The 27,328-nt window shown below is 40.5% G+C and overlaps 1 protein-coding gene across 1 annotated transcript in view; it reads right to left on the bottom strand.

Annotated features, from left to right (window-relative positions):
• KLHL1 (kelch like family member 1) overlaps positions 1-27,328 on the bottom strand; it is a 418,170-nt gene that overhangs the window by 100,169 nt on the left and 290,673 nt on the right. Inside the window, exon 6 of the mRNA XM_006129049.4 lies at positions 65-251. Within this exon, the coding sequence (XP_006129111.2) occupies positions 65-251 (187 nt within the window). The remainder of the gene's footprint in view (positions 1-64; positions 252-27,328) is intronic.

Raw genomic sequence — 27,328 nt, 5'->3', positions numbered from 1 at the left:
ATCTGAGATAATATAATCAGAGCTGTAAAGCATAAACTGTTTCAAGAAAAATACAATCTAATACCTTTGTTGTTATCCATTCCTCCAACAGCATACAGTGTTCCAACTGTAGATTTCCTAGGTTTAGTTCTTGGACTTTGCATCAGAGTTCTTCTTTCTGGTAAAAGATGGTATTTCATAGCTTCCAAAATGAGCTTCTGACATTCCAAATCATCCTTAAAAAGTGCATGATTTTCGAGGTCAGCCAATATCTGTGAATGACAGAAACATGAATCAATCAGAATATTAACAATATTGATTATGGAAGTAACACTAAATGTATCATCTTGTTTCAGACAACATTCCGTCAACTTTATCCATTTCAAAATCTTTTACACAAGAAATGAGCACTATTTTGTGAATCATGAAAACACATTTAGGGCATGTCTGCACAGCAGGGCTAAAGCCCAAATAAGCCATGTAACTTGAGCTATATCAATTGCATAGCTTAAGTCAAAATTGCTTATTTTTGGTTTTTGGCACTGTTTACACAGCAGGATGTCCAACAAAGAGCACTCTTACTCTGATTTCCCTTACTCCTCGTCAGAAGTCCTCCAGCTCAACATTATTTCAGTATGACGTCAAAATAATTGCTTGTAGTGTAGACATGGACTATGTTATTTTGGAATAATGTCAGTTATTCCAAAATAATACTGCTATGTAGACATAGCCTTAGAACAGTTACTTTCCACAGCATATAGGACACGAATGGTATTTGCTATTCAGAATTTTGGGAAACACTCTTGTACATCACTGTTGATTTTTTAATAGTCCCCATTGAAGGCAAAAAAAATCTTATTTAATTATCATAAATATACTCATTAATCAGAGTCTAAAGTATTCTACACTTTGGTTTATAGAGATGTACTTCAATTGTTTTCAATTACATTCTTTAGATCCTCAATTGAAAGTGTTTTAGGGCTTTTCTGGATTATTTCTGCTTCGGCTATGTATGTAAGAAGCATATATAATCCAGAAAAGCCCTAAAACACTTTCAATTTAGCAGATTGTAGAATAACTGTGTGCAGTACTAAGCCAGTTCTGCACACAGTTATGCTACATTCTGCTAAATTTACACTAATAAAATGACTGAATCTGCTGAAAATGGCACAGGAGTTACAATTATTATTCATGGGCAATGGATGCCTATTGAACTAGATTGCCCAAACTAAGAAGAAAATTTAATAAAAAAATTTAGTGCATAGGATCTAGAAATTTTTAGAAAGTGGCACACCTTGAAATATCTGTCTTCTGTTTCAGTTATCTCCAGGTATCTTTTACCATGATTGTCTCAAGACCAAAAGATGCGTTAGAAGATGAAAAAAATAGTTAACTGAAAATACAAGTATATGTCTGCACAAGTAAACGCAGGTAAAATACAATTATCTGAATCTCTAAAGGCACTGGCAAAAACTGATTATTGGAGAATCAGACAACAGAAATTTTGTTCCTATAAAAACTCCAGATTAAGGGAATAGTAACAGTACTGAGAAAATTGAAATTTGGATAAGCATGGCTTAACTTATATTTACTTGGTGCTTTCATGTTACTCTTTCTGTGTATGGATTTTGTGGGCTTTATTTAGGTAACTATGTCTATATATCTGAGCTAATTAATTTTACTGAACAGTTGTACACGAGAGATAAATTTTTCCTGTTTGTTCCAGTAACCCTAGGAGGTTTTACAACCTTGGACAATGGGTATGTGGCCACAAAGAAAGTAACAAATTACTAAATATTTTGAATTAATTTTTTATTTCCCTTCATTGACACTGCCAATCAATGAAAGAATATTACAGAAGGAAAACTTCACATTATTAGTAATGTATGTTTTATTTTTGCATACAGCATGCTCCTGGAGCTGCATCAAATCCCTTCCTTATTAAACACAGATATCCTACTTTACTTTAAAAAAAATGTCTATTCTAGGTGATTGTTATATGCTGGGTATCACAGCCAATTTCCTCTTTTCTTCATTTTTGCTCTCTCAAAGAGTAACAGAAACATATTAGTATAGAAATGTTAAAATCTAGTAATTTAGGGAAAACAAGTTATTAACATTGGTTAGAAATGATGGATCAATTGGATGTAAAAACAGCTCTGGGGAATAAAATCTTCATGTATACAGAAACAGTAAAATTCTTATTTATTTATTTTTGGAGAGGAAGATGATAATTGTAAAAGAGAAACTCAGAGGAAATGACAGGGGAACAGAAAAGCTCACAGGACACATGTCTGTCTTTGAACTTCAGAAAAAGCCACATAAACTGCAAAAGGAAGCAGCAGTAATCAGATGAATGCAAATTTAATGTCTGCCTCTTTTACTGATCAGAGAGCAGCAGAGTTCAATTGATTTTGGTAGGAAAAAAACCCTATTTGTTCATCCTTTTAAGCATAAGAGGAAATCAGATAATTATAACCATAGAGTGGGTGAGGACAGTTTGGGAGATGTTCAGTTTCCAGGGGCAGATCCTCAGGTCAAGTAAAGAATAAACTGCACCTGCTGATAATCTGCCTCTGAGATTCTGTTATTCAATTCAGATATAAAGTTACTGCCAGATAGATTTCACAGAGAACTAACCATTACTAAAGGTGCAACATCATACTCAAATCTATTTTTCGTCATTCTGTTCATATTATATACAACCATACATACTGTATGGTAGAATGGCTTCTGTTAAGTACAAGATACATTTCCAGAAAAGTCAACATCCATTCCGAGGCTTATGAGACTTCAGCTCATGTTTGATATGGCTTATTTCTTTCTAAAAAGAAATAATGTCTCCCTCCAAATGGAGAAATAATGTACAATTTGCACAGATTTTGGAAGGGTTAAATGTTCCTTAGTTCATATTCTTCATAGTCATAATACCATCTAAAATACTGAGGAACCAATAGGAAAAAAAATAGTCCAGTTCAACTTCAAGGGAAGTTAAATCTAAAGTGTAGCAGAATCTAAAGGTCAGGTCTGGAGAAAAGGAGAGAAAAAGCACACAGAAAAGAGAAATGCTGTCTCGGATTAAGTATCTGTACGTAAACTAATCCCCAGGATCTGGGGAAAACAGCTTTGGAAAAAGAGAAGTTACTTATATTGCTATTTCTGACGCATCATTAATTCCTGCAGGAAATCCACATCAGCATATAACTTTCTTTTAGGGGTATCTGCTGCAGGTAAATATATAGGAGCATACTGAGGTTGTGGAGAGAGCCACATAGCAATGCAGAAGCATGACACTGGAAGGTTTTTCAATTGTGACTGGACTAGCCTCTAAATGTGTGTCTACACAGCAAAGTTATTTCGGAATAACTATGCAAGAATCTACACAGCAATTCCGTTATTTCAAAATAATTTCAAAATAATGGAGAGATTATTCCGACTTCTGTAAACCTCATTCTGTGAAGAATAATGTCTATTCCAAAATAGCTATTTAAAAATAACTGTGCAGTGAGATGTAGCCTAAGGGTACATCTATACAGCAGTGTTATTTTGGAATAATGGATGTTATTTCAAAATAACAAAGTGTGTGTCTATACAGCAAGCCATTATTTCAAAATAACTTTGAGAAGGAAGACTTCCTACTCTGACTCCTGTAGCCCTCATTTTATGAGTAAGGGAAGTTGAAGGAAGAGTGTTCTTCCTTTGACTTCCTTCTGTGTAGACACTGCCAGAAAGCAAATTAAACTATTTTGACTTCAGGTACGCAATTGAAATAGCTGAAGTTGTGTATCTTAATTCAACTTTTGCCCTGAAGTGTAGATGTACCCTAATAGACCTTGGGAACCTGCAGGTTCCTTGGACAAGCCCTTCCCTGGAGCAAACCCTGACACTGACAGGAAAAAAGAGAAGGAAGCACCATGAGTTCACTTATGAAGAGGAATATCTACCTCAGTGATGTGTTTGTATGTTTTGCTATGCTCAATTCTAACTTAAATAGTTCATAGAATGACTTACCTTGATGCTTGCAGTGACTCAAGACTGTGATCACTAACTTAGGGCAGATAGGAACCAGGGCAAACATCCCAAATTGAGTGTGATTTCTGTATTTAGATTTCACCAGCCTATAGTTGGTAAAAACTCCTCAGGCACTGTAAGGCTATGTCTACACTGTACAATGTACACTCCTCAGGCACTGTTTTCTGGAATAGTTATTCCAAAATAACTTATTTTGAAATAGCACATCTGCACTACAGGAAAGCCTCAAAATTAGTCCAAGTCAGGCTTCCCTAATGTAGACATGCTATCTCGATTTAGAGCCCCAGGAAGAATAACTTAGAATGGCCCTGGAGAGGGGCTATTTTGAAATAGCAGCAATTGAGCGTCTACACATGCTTTCTTTCAAAATAGCTATTTTGGAATTGGCATTATTCTTCATAGAATGAGGTTTACAGAAGTTGGAATAAGCCGTTTGTTATTTCAAAATTATTTCAAATTAACAGAATTGCTGTGTAGATGCTCACATAGGGTATGTTTACACTACAGCGCTAATTCGAATTTAGTTCGAATTAGTTAATTCGAACTAAGCTAACGCATCTAAGCTAACGCATCTGGACTAAAAAACTAGTTCGAATTAGCGTTTTGCTAATTCGAACTAGCATGTACACATTAAATGGACCCTGAACCGGGGTTAAGGCTGGCTGGAAGCAGTGCCGGCAGGGCATCAGAGGAGGACTTAGAGCGTGGAGCTGCTGCCTCAGGCTATCCGAGGGCTGTGCTTAAAGGGACCCAACCCCCACCCTGGACAGACAGTTCTTAGGGGTGCCCCGCTTGCAAAGCAGACCTGTCTTGGAGTGCCCTGAGTGCCCACACTGGGCAAATCACAGCACTCGGCCATCAGACCGGCTGCACTTGCCGCAGGCTGCCATCTGGGGAGAGGGGGCAATTGGGGGGGCTGCAGGAGTGCTTCCACCCCCAGAAGCCCACAGAGCCAGCCCAGTCCTCCCCATCGGGGGCTCGTACCCCATTCCTCCCTCACCTCCTTCCACTTACCCTTCCCTAGCCCCCCTTCCTTATGTACAAAATAAAGAAAACGTGTGGTCAAAAACAGAATCTCTCTTTATTGAACAAAACTCTGGGAGACTGGGAAAAGGAGGTGGAAGAGGGGAAGAGAGAGGGTGGGAGAGGGGAGGGCAACTAAAATGATCAGAGGTTTGGAACAGGTCCCATATGAAGAGAGGCTAAAGAGACTGGGACTTTTCAGTTTAGAAAAGAGGAGACTGAGGGGGGATAGGATAGAGGTCTATAAAAGCATGAGTGGGGTGGAGAGGTTGCATCAAGAAAAGTTCTTCATTAGTTGCCATAATAGAAGGACTAGAGGACACCAACGGAAAGGAATGGGTAGCAGGTTTCAAACTAGTAACAGAAAGTTGTTCTTCACAAAGCAAAGAGTCAACCTGTGGAACTCCTTGCTGCAGGAGGCTGTGAAGGCTAGAACTAGAACAGAGTTTAAAGAGAAGTGAGATCAAGTCATGGAGGTTGGGTCCATGGAGTGCTATTAGCCAGGGGGTAGGAGTGGTGTCCTGCCCAAAGTTTGTGTAAGGCTGGAGAGGGATGGCACAAGACAAATGGCTTGGTCACTGTCTTCGGTCCATCCCCTCCAGAGTCCCTAGGGTTGGCCGCTGTCAACAGACAGGCTACTGGGCTAGATTGACCTTTGGTCTGACCCAGTACGGCCATTGTAAGCTCAGGGCTCAGGGTCGGGGGTCCCAGTGGACCACCTTGATTTTCATGCACACCTGCTCCTGGGTGGCCAGGCTGGCAGCTAACCTGCCCTAAATGGCCACATTCCTGTGCCTAGTGCGGAGGTCGAGGACAAGGTCCACGATGTCCGCACTAGACCAGGCGGGTGCCCGCCTCTTGCGGTCCCTGGCAAGCTCCTGGGAGCCGCCAGCCTGGTCCCAGGAAGAGGGGGAGGCCTGGGGGGCATCGGGTGGCTGGCTGGAGCCGTACCAGGTGCAGGGTCTGGTAGCTGGGTGCTGGCAGGCTTGCACCTGGCACGGGCATCGTAGCCAGCCCGTTCCCCTTTAAGAGGTCCGGGGCTGGGAGGTGGGCAATAGAGTTTACCTGGTGTTGGCCAGAGTGGGCTAGCCTCCCACTAGTTCGAATTAAGGGGCTACACACCCCTTAATTCGAACTAGTGAGTTCGAACTAGGCTTAGTCCTCGTAGAATGAGGTTTACCTAATTCAAACTAAGCGCTCCGCTAGTTCGAATTAAGTTCGAACTAACGGAGCGCTAGTGTAGCGCCTATCAAAGTTAATTCGAACTAACGTCCGTTAGTTCGAATTAACTTTGTAGTGTAGATATACCCTTAGTTATTTCAGATTAACTATTATTCCAAAATTATTTTGCTGTGTAGACACACCCTAACAGACTAACCTGGAAGTCACAGATAGTCCTCATAGGTACTCTGATCTATCTTGATGCACAGATGAGCATATCTTTGTGATAAATGGCCCCGTACACCCAGAATCACACAATATTCAACTTTCTTCCAGTCCCAAAAGACCAGTCTCTTACCCCAAGTAAATTGCACCTTAAATCTTAAATGAAAGACAACACTTGTAGCCAAGCCTATAATATACTATGGAAAAGGAAACAAGAATTATTTACAACAGGACTACTCAACTTTGGAAGCCCAAGGGTCCGCAATAATAATACAGCACATGCCGAAGGCTGCAACTTAAGTGTGGTTGCATATACTTGAAAATATATATGCAAATATATGCAAATAGCTTCTGGAATACTGATGGGCATGAATACAAAGATTAAGGAAAGACTATACAATGCACAGTCCCCTTTAAGTCAATTCTGCTGATATTAATAAAATGCAATATTTACCCGATTTCCACCCACATGACAGCACTTTTAATGAGCAATGATAGTCCAGGAATTTAACTACTAAAACTTATATCAACAGAAGACCATTATATTGACTACTTTTTTATTTTGGTTCCCACCCACAGGCTGCACGTTGAACCCTGCGTAAACCGAAACTGCACTGCGGGCCACAAACAAATGGGCCGTGGGCTGCATGCGGTTCATGGGCTATGTGTTGAGTAGCCCTTACTCACAAGGTTAAAGCAGGTAAACACCATTATACAAATTATTTACAATCTTAAATTTCAAAAGGTAATATAAACTTCTATAAGCAAGCCCTTCAGATCTAAACTAAACTAAGCCACTGTTGACCTCTGGCTTATGCATAGAAAACCTTGACCTATAGCCTACAAGCAGCTTATAGATAACATTGTGTTTCAGTGTTTTATCCTTCTCCTGATATGTTCTCTGAGTTGCAAATTCAGCTGATGGGAGAAATTCACTTGCATAACTTATTGTTGTGATGTGTGTTTGTGTGTGGAGAGCAGGACACCTAAGTATTTTGTAGTCTATAATGTCCCACAATAGTCTATATGATGTTGATGGATCTTTACTTCAGTACAATTTGCTTTACATTAAAAAAATGATTAAATTATTTCAAAATAAATATATCATGTGAAATGTTTAACTCAATAATTTTCTTCTCCATTTGGGCTGACTCTCCTTAACAAGGGCAGGCTGGAGACCCAGTTTGGTTGCAAGAGGGGCAGACCCACTCTGGCTGGCAGGTCACCATCTTGGGTAGGTTCTTTGAATGCCTATACAGTGCTAACTAGGCAGCTGTGAAGCCACACAGATTACAGGGAACTTTGTTAGGCACTATCTGGGTACGTCTACACTGCACACTTATTTCAAAAGAAGCTATTCCGGAAGAAATACTCTGAAATAGTGTTTTTTAAGATAGCACATCTACACTACAGGAAGCCTCAAAATTAGTCCGAAGCAGGCTGCCTTAATGTGGACATGCTACCTCAATTTACAGTGTCAGGAGGCATTGTGAAGTAATAAGTATGAATGGCCCTGGGAAGGAGCTATTTTGAAATAGCAGCAGTGGAGCATCCACAATACAGAGATTTCAAAATAGCTATTCCGGAATAGGTATAATTCCTCATGGAATGAGGTTTACAGAAGTCGGAATAAGCCGTCCTTTATTTCAAATTGACTCGAATTAAGCCATGTTTAGCTTTGGGAATATAAATACCGTATAGTCAAAGCCTAGTGAAATTGGGGTATGGGGATGGTAATTTGAAAAATACAGGCCACCGGCAGGAAAAGAAAAACAACATGCCAAAACCATAGCACAGCCAATGTTTCTTGATTATGGGATTTGATTCAGTGGTGTTTCAGCAGGGCTTTCTGAAAGTTGAATTGCTAATATGCAGACTTGTGTTATTATACTAGAAAAAAAACCCTGATTCTGTTTTACCAATTTATCTTCCCTCAAACAACTGGTCCGCTGTCCAACATCTGCTACAACTATTCTAGATTCTTCAGAAAGCATATTAAAGTTGATATGGCATAGGAATGTTTGTACTATTATATCAGATCACATCTGATGAAGCTACTAGCACTCCAATAAGGTTTACACAACAATTATATTTAACCACCTGAATCTAGTTTACAGATAAGGGTTGATTGTACTCTTCCTAAAAGACAATGAAAGTGTTTTCCATTGTTTGCAAGAGTCTTATGTGAAAAGATCTGAAACCCTTTAAGGAGATTTTTTCTGAAAGTCTTCCAGTATTGCTGTAGAACCTGTGCAGATCCACCAGTAGGACAACAGTGCATTGTGAACAAGTCATTGAGATTTTTCTTATTATGTACAACCTTTCTGAGGATTGAGAATTATACTGGGACAACTATTATGGCCAGATTTATTTTGTTATTATATTTCCTTATATTTTCCAAAGGAGTTATTGTGTGACATGGTAGAAAAAATAGATCTTTAGAACTATGAATACATTTGACTTCTCTTCTTTTTTACAAAGGTATTTACGTTCTACAAGTTATTTCTCATTGGATACCAAAATTTCTAAAATAGCAATGCACTATAATATATTTATATCCCAAATAAGATCTTCCTGTTTTTTTTAAAAAAAAAATGAATTTTCTAATAAAATGTACCATGGATAAGCATTGTTTATCATTGAAGTGCATAATGTACTAATGATTCCTAAACCACATGCTTATCCTGGTAAGTTTTCCTAAAATCAGTTTCTTATTCATTTTTTCCTCTTTTGTCTACTATTTCTAATGCCATCTTTTTATATGAGGCATACAACCCTTTAAAAAAACCTTATTCATTGGTGTACTGCCTTATAAAATATCCTACAAATACAGATATTTTAAAGAATTTTGTTGGAATGTAACACTGCTTATAATAATAACAACCTATTTTACATCTGAAAGTATAGTAGAACATCTAAAATAATAACCACATTATTAAAGTACTCAACTGATTTAATATTCTGGGAAGGGAAAATACAGATGCATAAAGGTTATAAAATTCATGTCTGTGTGTACTTTGAGAACCATGCACGCATGTGTAAACAGTGTAAATTACTGTTATTACATTAACTCATTTGTTCCCCCCTCCATTTATTTTTTTTTTACTTCTGTCACCAACTAAACTGGCTTTTAAAAACATTTTATCATGCTTTCATCTCATATACAGCATTGAGAATTTTTGCATATAGGTTTACAAATATTATTTGATGCATTCAGATATATTGTGCAACTGCAATTCCTTGTACCCTGGTTAATGTGACTTCCTGTTGAGCACAGAATAAGCACACTGACACTATGAGAGGTTTAAGCCTGGTCTACTCTAGAAAATTAGGTTGACATAACTATGCCACTTTGTAATGTGAAAAATTCACACCCTTGAGCATCACAGGTAAATCCACACAGGTCCCCATATAGACCAGCTAAGTCAAAGGAAGAATTCTTCTATCAACCTAGCTACTGCTTCTTTAGGAGGTATACTAAGGGTTTTCAAACTCTGGGTTGAAACTTTTAAGGGCAAGCTGCAAGTTGGTCATGAGACACTTTGTTTATCTACATCTCTGCAGATACAGGTAATCACAGCTCTTGCTGGCCATGTATCACTGTTCCTGGCCAATGGGAGCTGTGGGAAGCGGTGTGGACCGGGGACACAGCTTCCTGAAACTTCCATTGACCAGGAATGATAATCTGTGGCCAATGGGAGCTGCAATTGCCTGTACCTGAGAAGGTGTCTGTAAACAAAGTATCTTGTAGCCAGATAGTGACTTATCCTTACAAGCTGTGACCCATAGCATGAAAACCTCTGACCTATGCTGATGGATGAATCTCTCCAGTTTGCATAGGTATTGTCAACTGTGAAATGCTACATGATGCTGCTTTACCGCTGTAGCTTTTTGAATGTAGACAAGGCCTCTGTCTCATACATAGTAGACTTTGTTCTATGAAAAGAGGTTCTCAAACTTTTTATTACTATTGACTCAGACTCTGAATCAGGAAAGAACTTAAGTACATGCTTTACACCATCCCTATTCTGAAAGCACTTACAAATATGTTTCATTTTTAAGCAGGTGTTGAAATCTCATTAACTTTAACGTAATTTAAGCACTTGCTTAAATGCTTTCCTGAATCAGAGCTTTGGTTTGTAGCATGGTAATAAAAAAGAGGTTTGAATATGGAAACGGGAAAGGGCAGAATGGAAGGTTGGTGACAAAAGCGCAACAATCTACTTAAGGTCAAGTCATTCAAAGGTTTCATAGTTAAACATTTATGAATTCTAATATTAGGGGAGAACAAACACTGAGCAGTTTTGCCATAAACTGAGAACATCCTTAAGTTTTCACTCTGGAAGTTAAAAAAAATATAATTAGGAATGCTATTTTTGAGACAAAAGAGGAACTTTTAAATAAGGAGAGAAAATCTGAAGGAAAAAATTGGTCAAAAGGTAATTTGGAATAGCAAGCATGTTTTGATACATGATGCTTTCCAGTATCAGTAGTAATATGTAGAAAAAAATATAACTAATTTCAACAGTCATGTTTCCTCCATTCAATCATTTTGTTATTATGTTCCTTACTTATTTAAATATTGGAAAAGGTAAGCAAGGTGCTTTACATGAAACAACAAAAGTTGTCAAATAATAGAGAAATATAGATAGATAAAGTTTATCTAGGTCATAGTCCAACAGAACAGAGTTTCCCTTACAGAGTATTATATTCATTTGCTCTGTCTAGTCCGGGGTCAACAAGCTTTGGCCCACAGCACATCAGGTTGATCCACTGGCAGGCTGTGAGACAGTTTGTCTCCTTCCCTTTCCACTGCTCTGAAGATCCCACTGGCCAGGGTTCGCTGTTCCTGGCCAACATGAATGGCAGGAAGACATGGCCAACACATCTCTGACAAGCCACATGTCAACAGTTGCCAACCCCTGCTCCGGTCAAAAATAACTCACTATAGCTTCAGCCAGCTCCCCTGGGTATCAGTTTAATATAACGTACTCTCAGGTATTCATTAAATTCACTGCTAGTCTTCAGTTCATGCTCTTGTACTTGCCTAGACAATTCCTCTTTCTTCGGAGTATTTACTTTCTTCCATGGTTATTCATTGGCAATTATGGGGCAATCACTCATTGCCAAGTATACCCATAGGAGTTGTGGACCCTCAGGTGGTTGATAAGGCCAATCAATGTACCACACGTTCTATTACAATGAGGACAGATGTTTCCAGGTACAGAAAGAGTCAGTTGATTATTTCTAGAAGCCAGCCTCCCATTCCTCCTGAGCCTCTTCTCCTCAGCTTTTTGGTGGGCAAATTCAAAATGAAGGCAGCCATTGTGTGGAACTTGAGCAATCCCGGGTGATTGTCTCCCAAGTGTCAATGTCAATGTTGTACTTTTTAAAGTTATCCTTTAGCAAGTCCTTATAATGCTTCTATTGTCCTCCAAAGTTATGGCATCCTTCCTTCAGCTGAGAAAACAGGACCTGTTTTGGGAGACAATGGTCTGGCATCCTAACAACATGATCAGTCCAGCAAAGTAGCTAATGGATTATCATTGCCTCGATACTAGTGGTTTTATCTCTTCCAGAACACTAATGTTAGTGTGCCTGTCTTCCCATTTGATCTTCAAGATCTTGTGGAAGCAGTGTTGGTGATACCTCCCAAGGACTTTCAAATGATCTCTGTAGATTCCTCAGTTTACAGAGCCATACAATAGTGTTGGGAGGATGATGGCTTGATAGACAAGAAGCTTGGTGTCTGTTTGAATGTTGTGATCTTCAAAAACTCTGTGCCGTATATGAGCAAGGGCTACCCAGACACAACTCAAATGATGTTGGATTTCTATATCAATATCTTCCAAAATTTAATTATTCTCACAGTTTAAAAAATGCCTCATTATCATCTAAATTTACTCTTTAGACTAAAAACTTCTCTTTTTTAAACTAAATAGACTGATTTCTTTGAGTCTATCAAAATAAGACAAATTTTCTTTCATCATTGTTTTGGCTCTTCTCTGAACCCTCTCATTTCTCCTCGGTTTCTCACTAGTTACTAGTTTTTCACTAGTAGCTATGTACCAAAGCACCATATGCATTTCTGCTAAGAATGCTTAATATTATGTATCTAAATCCATGAGAAATCAAACTTGTGAAACTGCATAATACTCGGAGGACACATCTTTACTCTCCATGCTGGAAATCGATGTTCTGGAGTTTGATTTAGCAGGTTAATATATACCCATAAATCGAATGCTGAGAACAGCTCTGGCCAGCATCCGTATTCCTCCCAGTTGTGAGGCATAAGGGAAGCCGATGGGAGCATTTGCTCCTCTTGGCCTCCCACAGTGGGGATGGCACCAAGCTTGGCTTAAGGTAAGCTGCATACCGTAAGCTGCCCTTCCAATTCTAGTGTAGACCTGGTCTGAAGCACTCATTGCTAAAATCCTGTTTAAACTGTTTAAAATACAAGAACAATGGAATATTAAATGAAATTGAAAGACAAAACATTTAAAAGAGATCAGAGGAAATACTTTTTTTTAAAAATTAGATAATATTGGATTCAAAACAGCTGAACTCAAAACAGAATTTGACAATCATATAGAAATTGATCTGAAGAAGTGGGTCTGCCCTACAAAAGCTCATCACCTAATAAACCATCTTGTTAGTCTTCAAAGTGCTACATGACTGCTTTTTTTTGTTTTACCAAGATCAGACTAACACAGCTACTTCTCTGTTACTTTTCATAGAAATTGTGGACAATCTATTATTATATTAGCTAGGATATTACACACACATACACACACACACATACACATACAAAACACTAATGTTTCAGGGTGTACTTCAATTACAGATTGATGACTATTAGCAAAAGTTTTCTCTGCTAGGCAAGTTATTCTTTAGTTTACCATTATAGAAAATTCTGTGACTTCCTCTGAAACGTTTGGTATTGTTAATCATAAGAGATGGATACAATACTAGATGGTCAATGGTCTCATTCAATAATGTATTATTTTATATAAACGATAGGGTTTGATTTTTTTTTAAAGTGCTGAACCCTCTCCATTCCAAATGAAGTCCATGGGAACTACTGCTGTTCATGCATCTCAACTAAGACCATGATATAAATTAAAATCAAATTTGCCCTTTAAAAGAAGGAATGGTTCTTCTGATAACATTAAAGGGGAAGATATATTTTTGTAATGTATCAAGTTAGGAGATTACTACTTTAGAGATTCTGTGACTTTCATTTTGATAAAAACGATGTTGGAGCTTTAAAACCATATAAAACTTTCAAAGTGACTCTGTCACAGACTGTGAACTGCTGTAATTACTCACTAAAACAGCAGTTTAAAATATGTTTTCTCTTGCTAAATGTTTTATTATCCAATCAGAACAAGTAGGTGGGCCTCAATCTGGCTGAGGAGCATAGGGGGCAGATGATCCTGGACCTGCCCCGATTGGGGGACATGCATCCCTCTCCTGGTTGTGCCTGCTGGAGAGGCACTTCTCATTGGGACCCACCCTGGTGTGGCGAGACAGGGCTAGAGTTGTCCTTTCTCCCCGGGGCAACCTGCATACTAAACCCCTCATCCTCAACCCCATCCTAGAGCAATGATTTCAACAAAGAAAAACAAAAATTAATTGAGTTAAGGACCTGAGCAATGCCAAGTAAATCTTCTCTTCTCTTCTCTTCTCTTCTCTTCTCTTCTCTTCTCTTCTCTTCTCTTCTCTTCTCTTCTCTTCTCTTCTCTTCTCTTCTCTTCTCTTCTCTTCTCTTCTCTTCTCTGTCCCTTCCTGGCCACTTTTAGGAATGGAAGGCAATCCTGTTTGCTCAGCACTCCTCAAATAATCTACTATTACACCAGGTAATATGAGAGAATGGAATACTGGCTGTCAGAAGATTTGGGTTTAGTTCTGGATTTTGCATTGAATCCCAGTATGACCTTGAGTGACTAACAGACTGTTAGGTGACTGTTGAGTGACTAACAGGCTCCTGTTTGTCATTTTTTGGCTTTTGTATTTCTCATGTCATTAAATAGAAATGAATATCTCTTCCCTATTATCAATTAATATTATGAATGAAGCCACAACCACCAAGGTTCGAATATATTCCTGAGACTCACTCTCCGGATTGTTACCTTGTCATGGTGAGTGGGCTTGCATATTCCAATGAACCTGAGAGAGACGCCATAGGAATTCTCATACTCCTGGCAAGGTCATGCATGGGGGTGGGATCAGATGAAGAATGATCCTAAAAGTCCTCAAAGGAAGAACAGGGAGAAGATAGCAATGGTAATGCTACAATGGTTGTGAAGGTGGATGAAGGCTGCCAGGAGACTCCCAATCATCATGGATTGCATGCCATTAGACCTGGGCCTTCTATCCATCAAGGATCATGCGGTGGCTGCAGTGTAACAGGCCCCCCTCATTAAAATAAGTTACGCACAGGCATCTTCCTATGCACACTACTCTCTTAAACCTCAGCCCTACAGCAACTGGCGAATGGTGATGGGAGCAGGCTTGTGAAATCTGGAAGCTCTTAGTCATGGACCAGCACTTAGGTGGTGGATATGTGTATCAGTCCATCAACAGATCCACAAACAGGAGAGTGACAGGAAGATGTCCTACTCATTATCAAGTGACTGCCAAGAAGAAGATGATAATCCTGAGAGGGTAATATGGCTTTTTCTTTTTGCATTAAAAAATCTCTGTCTCTGAAAAAGTGATTCTGTATGTGTCATTTATTTTTGCTACCTGATTTATAGTTTGATCCCATCTTCTGGAAGTCAGATGTGCATACATAAGTATAAGTAGTTTACCTTTCTGTGAATCTGAAAAGAGAATCAACTTGTATATTTATGGCTATGTCTACTTTAGAGATACATCTATACTACTGTGGGGATTGATGGTCTGACTAAAGACCTGCCAAATTGATTACAGACAAGAAGAGCAAGGGAAGTTAACGAGAGAGTTTCTTCTGTTGACCACCAATCCTTGGTATAAACCCCTTTTAATTTTTAAAAGAGGGTGTGACGGGGTACCGAGACCCCGCACTCCAAACCCCGGGAGTCTGCACCCTCTCAGAGGGGTCGCGGTGCGCATACCAGCTGTGCGCCGGCTGCTCCCGAGCCGTGGCTCAGCTGAGTGGCGCTGCGGCTCAGCTGATTGGTGCTGCGGCTCAGCTGGAGTGAGGTCGCGGCACAGCGGAGACTGCCTCAGCCACGCCGGTGGGACGGGGGCGGGGAGGAGGAGCGACGCAACACGCCAGACGGCGTGGGGGTGGGGCACCTAACCCATCCTGGTGCGGCGGGAACTTAAAAACCCCGCCAGCCGCTGGAGGTAGGGGGGAGAAGAGGAGACTGCCCGGACCCGCTGGAGAGTGGAGGGATCTGGACGTTCCCGTGAACGTCTCCCCCGGGACGTTCAGACGCCGTGAGTGCCGATACCCCTGAGAGGGGGTGGGGGAAGAAGGAAATAGCCCAGGGCAGGGTGTGAAGAAGCCAGTGGGCTGGCACATTTAGGGGCACGACCCCGCCAGCCGGATGGAGACTGGAACTTAGTCTCTGTCCTTAGGGTCCTGGGCTGGGGCCCGTGAGTGAGGGCGGGCCCGGGCCCCCCTTCTTTCCCCTATCCGAGGAAAAAGCAAATGTTGTAAAGCCCAACGTGAGGAAATTAACCGATAGGCTTGGAGAGACAGCTGACCGGATCCCGTACTAGACCGAAAAGGGGGAGACACGGTCACAGAGGGCCACTTCATAAATTTCTTAAATGGCCCTAGGCCACCATGGAAGGGGTAAGTCATTGGGCAGAAGGGGCAGGGCCAGGGCCAGGGCCAGGAGACTTCTCATTGCCCTCCCCCCGCCAGACCCTGATTGGACTGAGGGTAGGGAAGTGTGTGACGTTTCCCTCCTGCGAACCCGGCATCTAGACAGAATTGCCAGCTATTTTAAAACAGCTGTGGCCAGAGGAGCACAGCAAGGGTGTGTCTAAACTACACACCTCTGCCAACAGAGGTTGCATGAGTCATAAGGGATCGGTTGGAAAAGGCTTTCCTTGTCGACCGATCCCCATCTAGACTGCCACTTTTTGCCAGCTAAGTGCTGGGTCAGCAAAAAGCGGCGGCCATTTCTATTCAAATGAAACACGGGATATTTAAATCCCTGCTTCATGTGCAATAGCAATGTGCCTAATCTACATTCCTCTGTCGGCAAAGGGGTGTAGTTTAGACACACCCCAAGTCTTTCTGCACCCTCCCTGCCAGGGATGTGTGACAACTAGAGAGAGCTGCCCGGTCCCTCCGATGCCACATGTCCCTGGCAGGGGAAGGAAACTTTGCATGCTCTCCTTTCCCCCAGACCAATCACAGCAAAGTCCCTCTCCCCCTGCCGCTATCCTACCGGGGCATGCGGCGGCTAGAGAGAAACACCAGCTGTTTTTAAACATCCGGCATTTCTCTGTAGCCACCGTGCAGCCTTGGCAGGGGAGGAAGACTTTGTACACCCTCCGTCCCAGGTCTTGATTTGCCTGGGGGTGGGGGAGCAGCGGGGTGGCTGCGGCCTGGATCTACCATCTTGGTAGGCTGGATTTGGCCCATGGAGGCCTCTTTGCTCACCCCTACCCCACAGTAACTTGAGCTAAAGTACATTGACTCTAGCTAAGTTATTCATTTTGAACACCGTAGATTGACTTTCTTCAATAGTGTAGATATAGCCTAGAACTGCTACAGCAGCATACGTGCACTGCTGTCACTGTAGCAGGTGTAGTGTAGATACTCTCACACTGACAGAACTTTTTTTTTCCTATCAAAATAATTAATCTTTCTGAGATGGTGACTGTGCTGATGGAAGAATTGTTCCATTGACCTAGCTGCATCCATACTGAGGTCAATCTAGTTTTTAAGTGTACAGCAGGCCTAACATATAAGGCAAAGCCACAATAAAAGAGTTTAAATAAATCACTGGAATCAGTCCTAATCCTAAAGCAGTTACTCAAGCACTCTCATAGAGGGAATGGTTTCTGTTGGGAGTTAGAGCATACACAATGAATTTTATGTTTTACCTTCAAAGTGTGGGAAAAACAGGAGTAAATACTAGACTGATGAAGGAACAGATACACATATCGGAGGAAATAATAAACCCTATGAACTACAGTAACTCATTCACCATGCAATGGCATTTTAGAAGTATTTATTTTCATGCTGTTCTTAAACTACAAACTTTATTTTACACTTTGGCAGTTTGCCAGTTTAAGGAACTTAATGCTGTTATGTGACATGCTTTATTATTATGCTATCATTTTAAAAGCATTTATTTTAGATTATTTTAATTGATTTTTTCCTAATTGTAATAGTCATCTTATAAAATCCAGTCAGTGCCCTGGCCCTGGCAGTGGTATTTGAAAGGAGAAGGGTACATCATAGAAACTACAAAGATGAGCATGAACATTCCTTTGGGACTACTTATTTAGCCATTTGCTATGTATTAAGCAAGGAGTGACAATTTGGATGTTATTCCTCCCTTTCTTCCTGGATGAATGAATGCTTTTCTTGGCACAGTTCACTCTCCTCTGAGCCATCTCAGCTATTCTATCCACTGCGCTGAGGGGTGGGAAGTGATTTAAAAACTATATACACACTCTGTTGCTAACTGCACACTTTCTTTTCCCCTACCCTACTCCTTTGGATGAATGCATAAGCTTATTGACTGAGCCCTACATATCTTGATTTGAATGGGTTAAATCTCTTAAGTGCAATACTATCAATCATACGACTTAGGAAATCATAAAAAAAAAAGTAGTGCTGAAAAAACAAAAGCATATCAAGCCAATTAGGATTTATATTTTCTAAGTTTAGGGTAGCCCAAGGGACTGAAAAGCTTAGGATGGATTAAGGTCTAAGGGTCTAAGGTAAATTTTGAATATTGTTTCCCTTCCTGTATGTACTTACCTTTCCTCTGTGATAACAAGACAGACAATAAATTTACTCTGAATCAGGATGTTCTTGATCAAGTAATCCAGTTAATCACGATATTTCCCATGGAATGAAACTAAACTCTGTGATACTTAATGCTTAGGACTTTTGCTTAATTAGGATTTTAATTTATTCACAGTGAAATAAAGATTTCTGACCTTTGTCACACTCGGAAGCTCCTGGTACTTTTTCTCCCCTCAAAGGACCACTGCCAGTGCTGCTAAGTAAAGCAAAATTGTTTATTACTTTCCAGACATTGCTTACACTCCTCAGACAGGCAGTGTCATGAGAATTCTCAGCTACTCTGTGGTATTTCTCTGTTTCAATTGCTTTAGGATGCAGTTTGAGCCAAATCACAAAGCCTTTTTTAGCTGTACGGTTGAACCTCTAAAATCTGATACTTTCTGGTCTGGCAACATCCATGCTTCAGTAGGACCATGGATATTGCTGGACCAGAGAGCCTGTCTGGGAGCGGGGTCGGCCAAGGACAGGAGTGAAGTCCTGATGGTGGCAGCAGGCCAGGTAGCTGGGAGCCCCTGCTGGGCTGGTGGCCAGGAGCCCAACCTGGGCTAGTGCAGTGGAGAATACAGCTCTGTCCACGGTCGGCAGCAGCAGGGCTGGTGTGGTGGGAAGCGCAGTCACAGCGGGGAACAGAATGTATCCCAGTGGAAAGGCTGGGAGTAGAACATAATGGCCAGGAATGGTGCTCCAGAGGGGCTTTTGGCTGGGAGGGGAGCCTTGACCTCCCCTGTTCTAGCAAACTCTCTGGTCTGGGACCTCTCAGGTTTTGAGAGTGCTGCACCAGCAAGGCCCAATTTGTAGTTCTAAGCTACCTTTACTGCAACTCTGTAGTGAGTTAGTAGATTTAATATGAGTGAAATAAAGCAATCTGAGAATATCACTGAAATTCACTGTAAGAATGAGAGGCAAGTCTAGCAGAAGAATAAAGGCAAGAATTGCACTGTTAATGTGTGGTTTTAGGAAACCATTTTACATTTCACATCCTAGTGACCTGAAGTGAGCCTGTTAAAGATATGGCCTGAAATTCATGCCATCACTTTAGGTACCTAAATAAGGTTTACATTTTTGGCCTATTCTCTTTATGAGCCAATATTACTTTCATCAAAGTCAGATGTTGTTTTGTCATTGACTTGGATGCGAGCTGATTTGTGTTCATTACCTTCATTTCTTTATCATCCAAATGTGGATATTCTAAGGAATAAATTATTAATGTTTGTCCAGCTCTTTAAATATTACAAGAGGTAAATATTGGTATTTCAAAAGGGAGACTTCTCATACCTAATTTTCTCCATATGTAAAACCAGGATAATGGGATGTAGCTTGCCTTTTAAAATTTTATTCTGGATAACTCAAAAACATATTTATCTATGAATGTTCATATCTATAACACCAAATTCTACATTTAATGGCACATTTTAATTTTATTATGCAATCATTGAGAAACAGAAAACTCTCTTTTCATATTTTTACAAAAATATTATCTGCCCTTACAAAAATATTGAAACTAATTATTCAAATGACAGGTGCAATATGCAGTATGTGCATAGATGAGATTATGTTAAATGCATAGAAAATTAGCACTGTAGTATCAGTGGTAATTTTTAAAATTTGTTAAACTTCTAAGGTCTTCTAACTATTCACAAATCTAGAAATCCCACATAAGGAAATCAAACATAATTCTGAGAATTACAGAAATAAAAAAAACAGTTCAATTGTCACTAACAAGTAGCATCAGATGAGCTTATTTTCTGTACTTGAACTACTTTGATAGTGCTGTTATTCAGCTCTACTTGCCCTGTCAGATAAGCCAATTATTTTTCATCTTAAAACCATCAGTGTTTCGTTTATTTAGAAGAAGATGAATAAACCTATGCTCCTTTTCATAGATTTTCTTTCCATCTTCAACTTCTTTGAGCTCTTTAATGAAAATCTTTTCAGTATCTTTGATGAATTTAACTATGGAAAGAATGCTTTCTTGTCTGTCAATATTCGTTTTAACATTGTTGGCACTTAACACGAGATGTAACACTAAAATATACTGATAGTTACAGCTGGGCAACCTATTAGTAACAAATGTTTTATTTGATATATTTCTCCCATATTTCTGTTCCTGAGTTGTTCAGGAATAATCTTATGTCTACAGTAGTAATTTGTTATTCAGCCAATAGATTTCTCACCATATGCATTCACTATTTCTTATTTATTGCCCTTACATTGATGTCACTTTAAACTGCTGGTCTTAAACATTCCCGTATTGGATAAGTGTAATTGTAGTGGCATTGGGGAAGGCATGATCAAATAGTGGGACTTCAACTGTCTCACAAAAAGGGTCAGAGATATTTTTGGAGGCTGGACGTGATAGGCCTGAAGGATAAGAGAATTTTAAGACATTTTAGAACATTTTCATTTCCGGATCCCTTCAGTGAAATCTTTGCTGAGATACTAACTACATGAAAAAATATGCTACTGTAATATTATGTGTATTTTGTATTCTGAATAGCATTTGTTTAATGGTTTTTTCAGCGTACACATCACAATTATGCATTGTCTGAGATTTGTGCTAATGTTTTTAATTAAAGCTATGATCCTAAGGGTAATGAAATATATGTGAATAAGCTTAATTAATCTCTTTCACACTTTTTTAATTACAATGTTCTTTTACGTAATTTTCATTAGTGTAATATTAACCTTAAGTACATATTAATCAGCATTATTATATGAGAATTTCCTAGGGTTTCTTTTCCTTTTCCTGCAATTTAAAAAATCCAGAATGCTAAAATCAGGCTGTAGTAAAAATGTTATATAGTGAAGATATAAAATACAATATGGTACTAAGCAGGTAGTGCTTGAGGCAGGGCTGCTGATAGGTGGGAGTAAAGGGGAAAGCTGCTCTGGGCCCTAGCAATTTAAAAGGGCTTGGGTCTCCCTGCTGCTACTGCTGCAGTGACAGTGGCCAGAGACCTGGGCCCTTTAAATCGGTGCTAGAGCCCCAGCCCCAGCCCCAGCCCCGCCCCTTCTGCCTGAGGCCTCACCCCTTCCACCTGAGGACGTACCCCTGAAGGAAACCGAGCAGACTATAGTTTTCCTTGTTAACTCACTTATTTTCAGGGTGACCAAGGGGAGCAGATACTATGCCATTCCAATGGAGAGAAGGACATAAAGCCTGAGAGAAGACAATCTTTCTCCCTCTCTTATGCAAGTGAAAAAGGATGCATGTCATCTCCCTTCCTAAAATAGCTTTTCATACGTACCCCCTATCCCTAACTCATTCCTTTATAACCAGTCTCTGAGCAGGTGCTCCAGTTTTGCAGATATAGCATCTTGCTGGTGACGTCCCACCAAATGCTCTCCCTGGAACAGATCCTGGTCCTTCAGAGGTAGATGGCATGCCTGCTAATGAGAAGAAGCAGCAGCTTATCTTAATATAAGGTTACCTCTGTGGGGAGCTCAGTCTGGTCAAGATGCCAAAATGCCTGTCACAGAAAGTACAAAAAGTTTATCCCATGCATGATCTATGAAACTGGCCTACATAAGCCTTTCCTCCTTGAGAAACCATGCCATTTCTGTCCCTCTTTTCTGATCCAGTCTTTCTGTCTCTGCACTGACTTCCTTCCATTTCCCCTCATTAATTCTACAAACAAAATTGTCCCTTGAGCATTTCTCTCCAAAAATTAATTTTGTTTGTTTGTTTGTTTGATTGTTTGTTTGTTTGAAATGGAGTTTCAAGGAGATAAGCTCAAAATAATTTTCCACAAAAATTATTTGAATAAATTTGCTTGTAGGAAAGTTCACAACAATATTAAGAAAACTAGCAAATTGTAGCTTATTTCATCAAAACATTCACCAGTTTACCAATTATCTGCCCAGTTTTACTGCTAAAAGTCTTTGTTAATTAAAATATACATTTATGGAAGGCAGAAAACAGAGAAATCTTCAGATCAAACAATGGAAAACTGATTTTGTTAGCCATGACCTCTGCTTTTCAAAAGGGGATCATTTGGTTTTGCAGGTCATTGGATAACCAACTATAATTTTAAAAAGTGGAAACATTCAAACAAGTATAATTTTATGGCCTCTTATTTCACAGAAATAACCCTAAACTCTTACCATGACTAAATTCATGTAATCACACAGTAACAAACACCAAGGCTCAAAAAGACAGCAAAAATATTTAAATTAGGTATTATTGGGATACCCCCAATAATATTCTATAAAGATTTATTTATCTGTAATATTTCTGTAAACCCTAGCAAGGCCTCAGACTGAAGATAAATGAGGCCAGTCTATACTAGACCCACAAGTTAAGAAGGAAGCTGTATACAGAATTTGAAAAAGAGAAAAACAAAAAAATAGACCAACTGTCTAAAGTAAATAGAAGATTTGACGACCCCACATCTGAGTTTCTTAACCATATTATAAAATGCAACTTTTTCTTACTGTTTCAGTTATAAGCAATTTTTATTTATGTATTGGTTCTCACAGTTCTGAGCCATGCTGAGACACCAATAATATACTAAACACAGCTTCATTCTTGTTTTTGTAAACTGCTTTTCATAAGACAAGGTTGAACCTCCCTAATCCAGACCTCCCTTGTCTGGCAACACCCCAAGTTCAATATTGTCAGTAATAAAACAGGAGTGCTAAAGCTGGAGCACTCACAGGGAAAAAAACTGCAGGAGTGCTATGAGATGAGGAAATAGCAGTGCTGGCAGCAAGCTGGTGGAGCAGGGGTCTTGTTATCCCGGGGACCAGCAGCAAAGCCACAGCTGGCCAGCAGAGTGGAATGCAGCCCCTGCTGGCCAGCCGGAGGAATAGAGCTAATTCTCAGCTAGCCAGCAGAAGGCACCCGTAGCCAGCTGATAGAAGGGAGTCCTGGTGTGCTGGGGACCAGAAGTAGAGCCCCTGGGAAGCAGAGCTCCAGCATCCTTGGGGTGGTGAAGTGGGTAGCAGATCCCTGACACCCCTGGAGAGCAAAGGAGCCAGTGACTTGGAGTGCAGGGGCCAACATTGACCTTTCCTGGTCTGGCAAATTCTCTGGTTCTGGAAAATTCAGATCCATAGGATATGAGACCAAGGAGGTTGAACCTGTAATATTGTACATTTAGACTACCTGAACAATTAACTGTCAATAAGATAGTCTAAGAAAACATACCCCAAGTAAAATCCCCACAAACTTCATTGAAGCTTTTAAAAACACCATAATAGATGCTAAACTTAAATGTATACCCCAAATTAGAGAACCAAAAAAACTGGCAATGTGGCTTAATAACCAAGTAAAAGAAGCAATGAGATTAAAAAAGGCATTGTTTAAAAAGTGGAAGTTAAATTCTTGTGAGGAAAATACAAATGATCATAAATTCTGTCAAATGAAGTGTAAAAATATAATTAGAAAGGCCAAAAAGGAATTTGAAGAACAGCTAACCAAAAATTCAAAAAGTAATTGCAAGTAATTGGAATCAGTAGGACCACTGAACAATCAAGATGCTAAAAGAGCATTCAAAGAAGATAAGGTCATTGTGGAGAAAATAAATTAAGTCATCTCCCACCCTGCCCCTTTCTTGCAAGGAGCAGGCGGTGCTTAGAAGCACCACATGCTCTCTGCAGGATGGGAGCAGTGCAGGAGGACACTTTGCACACTCCCCTACTCCAAAAGCCCTGATTCGCTTGGAGGCGGGGGGAGTGCGCAAAGTTTCTCGCTCCCTGCCCTCAGGTGTGCAATGCTTAAAGTCAACTTCCAGGGCTAACTCTAAGCATTGCTCATTCCCTGGTCCCTAGGCCCTGATTGACCTGGAGGCGGAAGAGCCGCAGGGCCTCCATGGGCCAGATCAACATACTTGACATGCTGGATCTGGACCCCGGAGGCCTTTTTGCCCACCCATGAGCTAGGGTGATTGATGTCCCCCCTGAGAAGCAGTGCCTTGAACTACGGTGTTTTCTGTCAAACTAATTATAGACACCTTTTCCTTCTATTCAAAGATTCCAGACTTATTAAGAAGAAAGGAAAACTGTTTTTAAACATCAGCTTCTGCTCATATGTTATCTTTTATACCCAAAGTATTGCAATATATTTTACAGATTGTATATCACTATTCCCTCCATTGGAATTCAACCACTAGTGGGATAGAACATGGCAGTAATTCTGTGCCGGAAACACTTCACAACAGTTTCTTGGGAAATGAAATAAGGAATATAATTTTCATTTAAAATTGCAAGGGGGATTTCAGATACGCACAATTATATTATTCAGAATGTAATTTATCTAGTATACCAGGTAAACATATTCACCCGTGTGAAAAATTCTGTTTTTTAAGTCTTATTTACCTTCCCTAGCCCCCCTTCCTTATGTACAAAATAAAGAAAACGTGTGGTCAAAAACAGAATCTCTCTTTATTGAACAAAACTCTGGGAGACTGGGAAAAGGAGGTGGAAGAGGGGAAGAGAGAGGGTGGGAGAGGGGAGGGCAACTAAAATGATCAGAGGTTTGGAACAGGTCCCATATGAAGAGAGGCTAAAGAGACTGGGACTTTTCAGTTTAGAAAAGAGGAGACTGAGGGGGGATAGGATAGAGGTCTATAAAAGCATGAGTGGGGTGGAGAGGTTGCATCAAGAAAAGTTCTTCATTAGTTGCCATAATAGAAGGACTAGAGGACACCAACGGAAAGGAATGGGTAGCAGGTTTCAAACTAGTAACAGAAAGTTGTTCTTCACAAAGCAAAGAGTCAACCTGTGGAACTCCTTGCTGCAGGAGGCTGTGAAGGCTAGAACTAGAACAGAGTTTAAAGAGAAGTGAGATCAAGTCATGGAGGTTGGGTCCATGGAGTGCTATTAGCCAGGGGGTAGGAGTGGTGTCCTGCCCAAAGTTTGTGTAAGGCTGGAGAGGGATGGCACAAGACAAATGGCTTGGTCACTGTCTTCGGTCCATCCCCTCCAGAGTCCCTAGGGTTGGCCGCTGTCAACAGACAGGCTACTGGGCTAGATTGACCTTTGGTCTGACCCAGTACGGCCATTGTAAGCTCAGGGCTCAGGGTCGGGGGTCCCAGTGGACCACCTTGATTTTCATGCACACCTGCTCCTGGGTGGCCAGGCTGGCAGCTAACCTGCCCTAAATGGCCACATTCCTGTGCCTAGTGCGGAGGTCGAGGACAAGGTCCACGATGTCCGCACTAGACCAGGCGGGTGCCCGCCTCTTGCGGTCCCTGGCAAGCTCCTGGGAGCCGCCAGCCTGGTCCCAGGAAGAGGGGGAGGCCTGGGGGGCATCGGGTGGCTGGCTGGAGCCGTACCAGGTGCAGGGTCTGGTAGCTGGGTGCTGGCAGGCTTGCACCTGGCACGGGCATCGTAGCCAGCCCGTTCCCCTTTAAGAGGTCCGGGGCTGGGAGGTGGGCAATAGAGTTTACCTGGTGTTGGCCAGAGTGGGCTAGCCTCCCACTAGTTCGAATTAAGGGGCTACACACCCCTTAATTCGAACTAGTGAGTTCGAACTAGGCTTAGTCCTCGTAGAATGAGGTTTACCTAATTCAAACTAAGCGCTCCGCTAGTTCGAATTAAGTTCGAACTAACGGAGCGCTAGTGTAGCGCCTATCAAAGTTAATTCGAACTAACGTCCGTTAGTTCGAATTAACTTTGTAGTGTAGATATACCCTTAGTTATTTCAGATTAACTATTATTCCAAAATTATTTTGCTGTGTAGACACACCCTAACAGACTAACCTGGAAGTCACAGATAGTCCTCATAGGTACTCTGATCTATCTTGATGCACAGATGAGCATATCTTTGTGATAAATGGCCCCGTACACCCAGAATCACACAATATTCAACTTTCTTCCAGTCCCAAAAGACCAGTCTCTTACCCCAAGTAAATTGCACCTTAAATCTTAAATGAAAGACAACACTTGTAGCCAAGCCTATAATATACTATGGAAAAGGAAACAAGAATTATTTACAACAGGACTACTCAACTTTGGAAGCCCAAGGGTCCGCAATAATAATACAGCACATGCCGAAGGCTGCAACTTAAGTGTGGTTGCATATACTTGAAAATATATATGCAAATATATGCAAATAGCTTCTGGAATACTGATGGGCATGAATACAAAGATTAAGGAAAGACTATACAATGCACAGTCCCCTTTAAGTCAATTCTGCTGATATTAATAAAATGCAATATTTACCCGATTTCCACCCACATGACAGCACTTTTAATGAGCAATGATAGTCCAGGAATTTAACTACTAAAACTTATATCAACAGAAGACCATTATATTGACTACTTTTTTATTTTGGTTCCCACCCACAGGCTGCACGTTGAACCCTGCGTAAACCGAAACTGCACTGCGGGCCACAAACAAATGGGCCGTGGGCTGCATGCGGTTCATGGGCTATGTGTTGAGTAGCCCTTACTCACAAGGTTAAAGCAGGTAAACACCATTATACAAATTATTTACAATCTTAAATTTCAAAAGGTAATATAAACTTCTATAAGCAAGCCCTTCAGATCTAAACTAAACTAAGCCACTGTTGACCTCTGGCTTATGCATAGAAAACCTTGACCTATAGCCTACAAGCAGCTTATAGATAACATTGTGTTTCAGTGTTTTATCCTTCTCCTGATATGTTCTCTGAGTTGCAAATTCAGCTGATGGGAGAAATTCACTTGCATAACTTATTGTTGTGATGTGTGTTTGTGTGTGGAGAGCAGGACACCTAAGTATTTTGTAGTCTATAATGTCCCACAATAGTCTATATGATGTTGATGGATCTTTACTTCAGTACAATTTGCTTTACATTAAAAAAATGATTAAATTATTTCAAAATAAATATATCATGTGAAATGTTTAACTCAATAATTTTCTTCTCCATTTGGGCTGACTCTCCTTAACAAGGGCAGGCTGGAGACCCAGTTTGGTTGCAAGAGGGGCAGACCCACT

Source organism: Pelodiscus sinensis, chromosome 1 (genome assembly GCF_049634645.1).
Source record: "Pelodiscus sinensis isolate JC-2024 chromosome 1, ASM4963464v1, whole genome shotgun sequence".
NCBI classification, from domain to species: domain Eukaryota; kingdom Metazoa; phylum Chordata; order Testudines; family Trionychidae; genus Pelodiscus; species Pelodiscus sinensis.
This window is presented reverse-complemented; position numbering and strand designations above follow the sequence as displayed.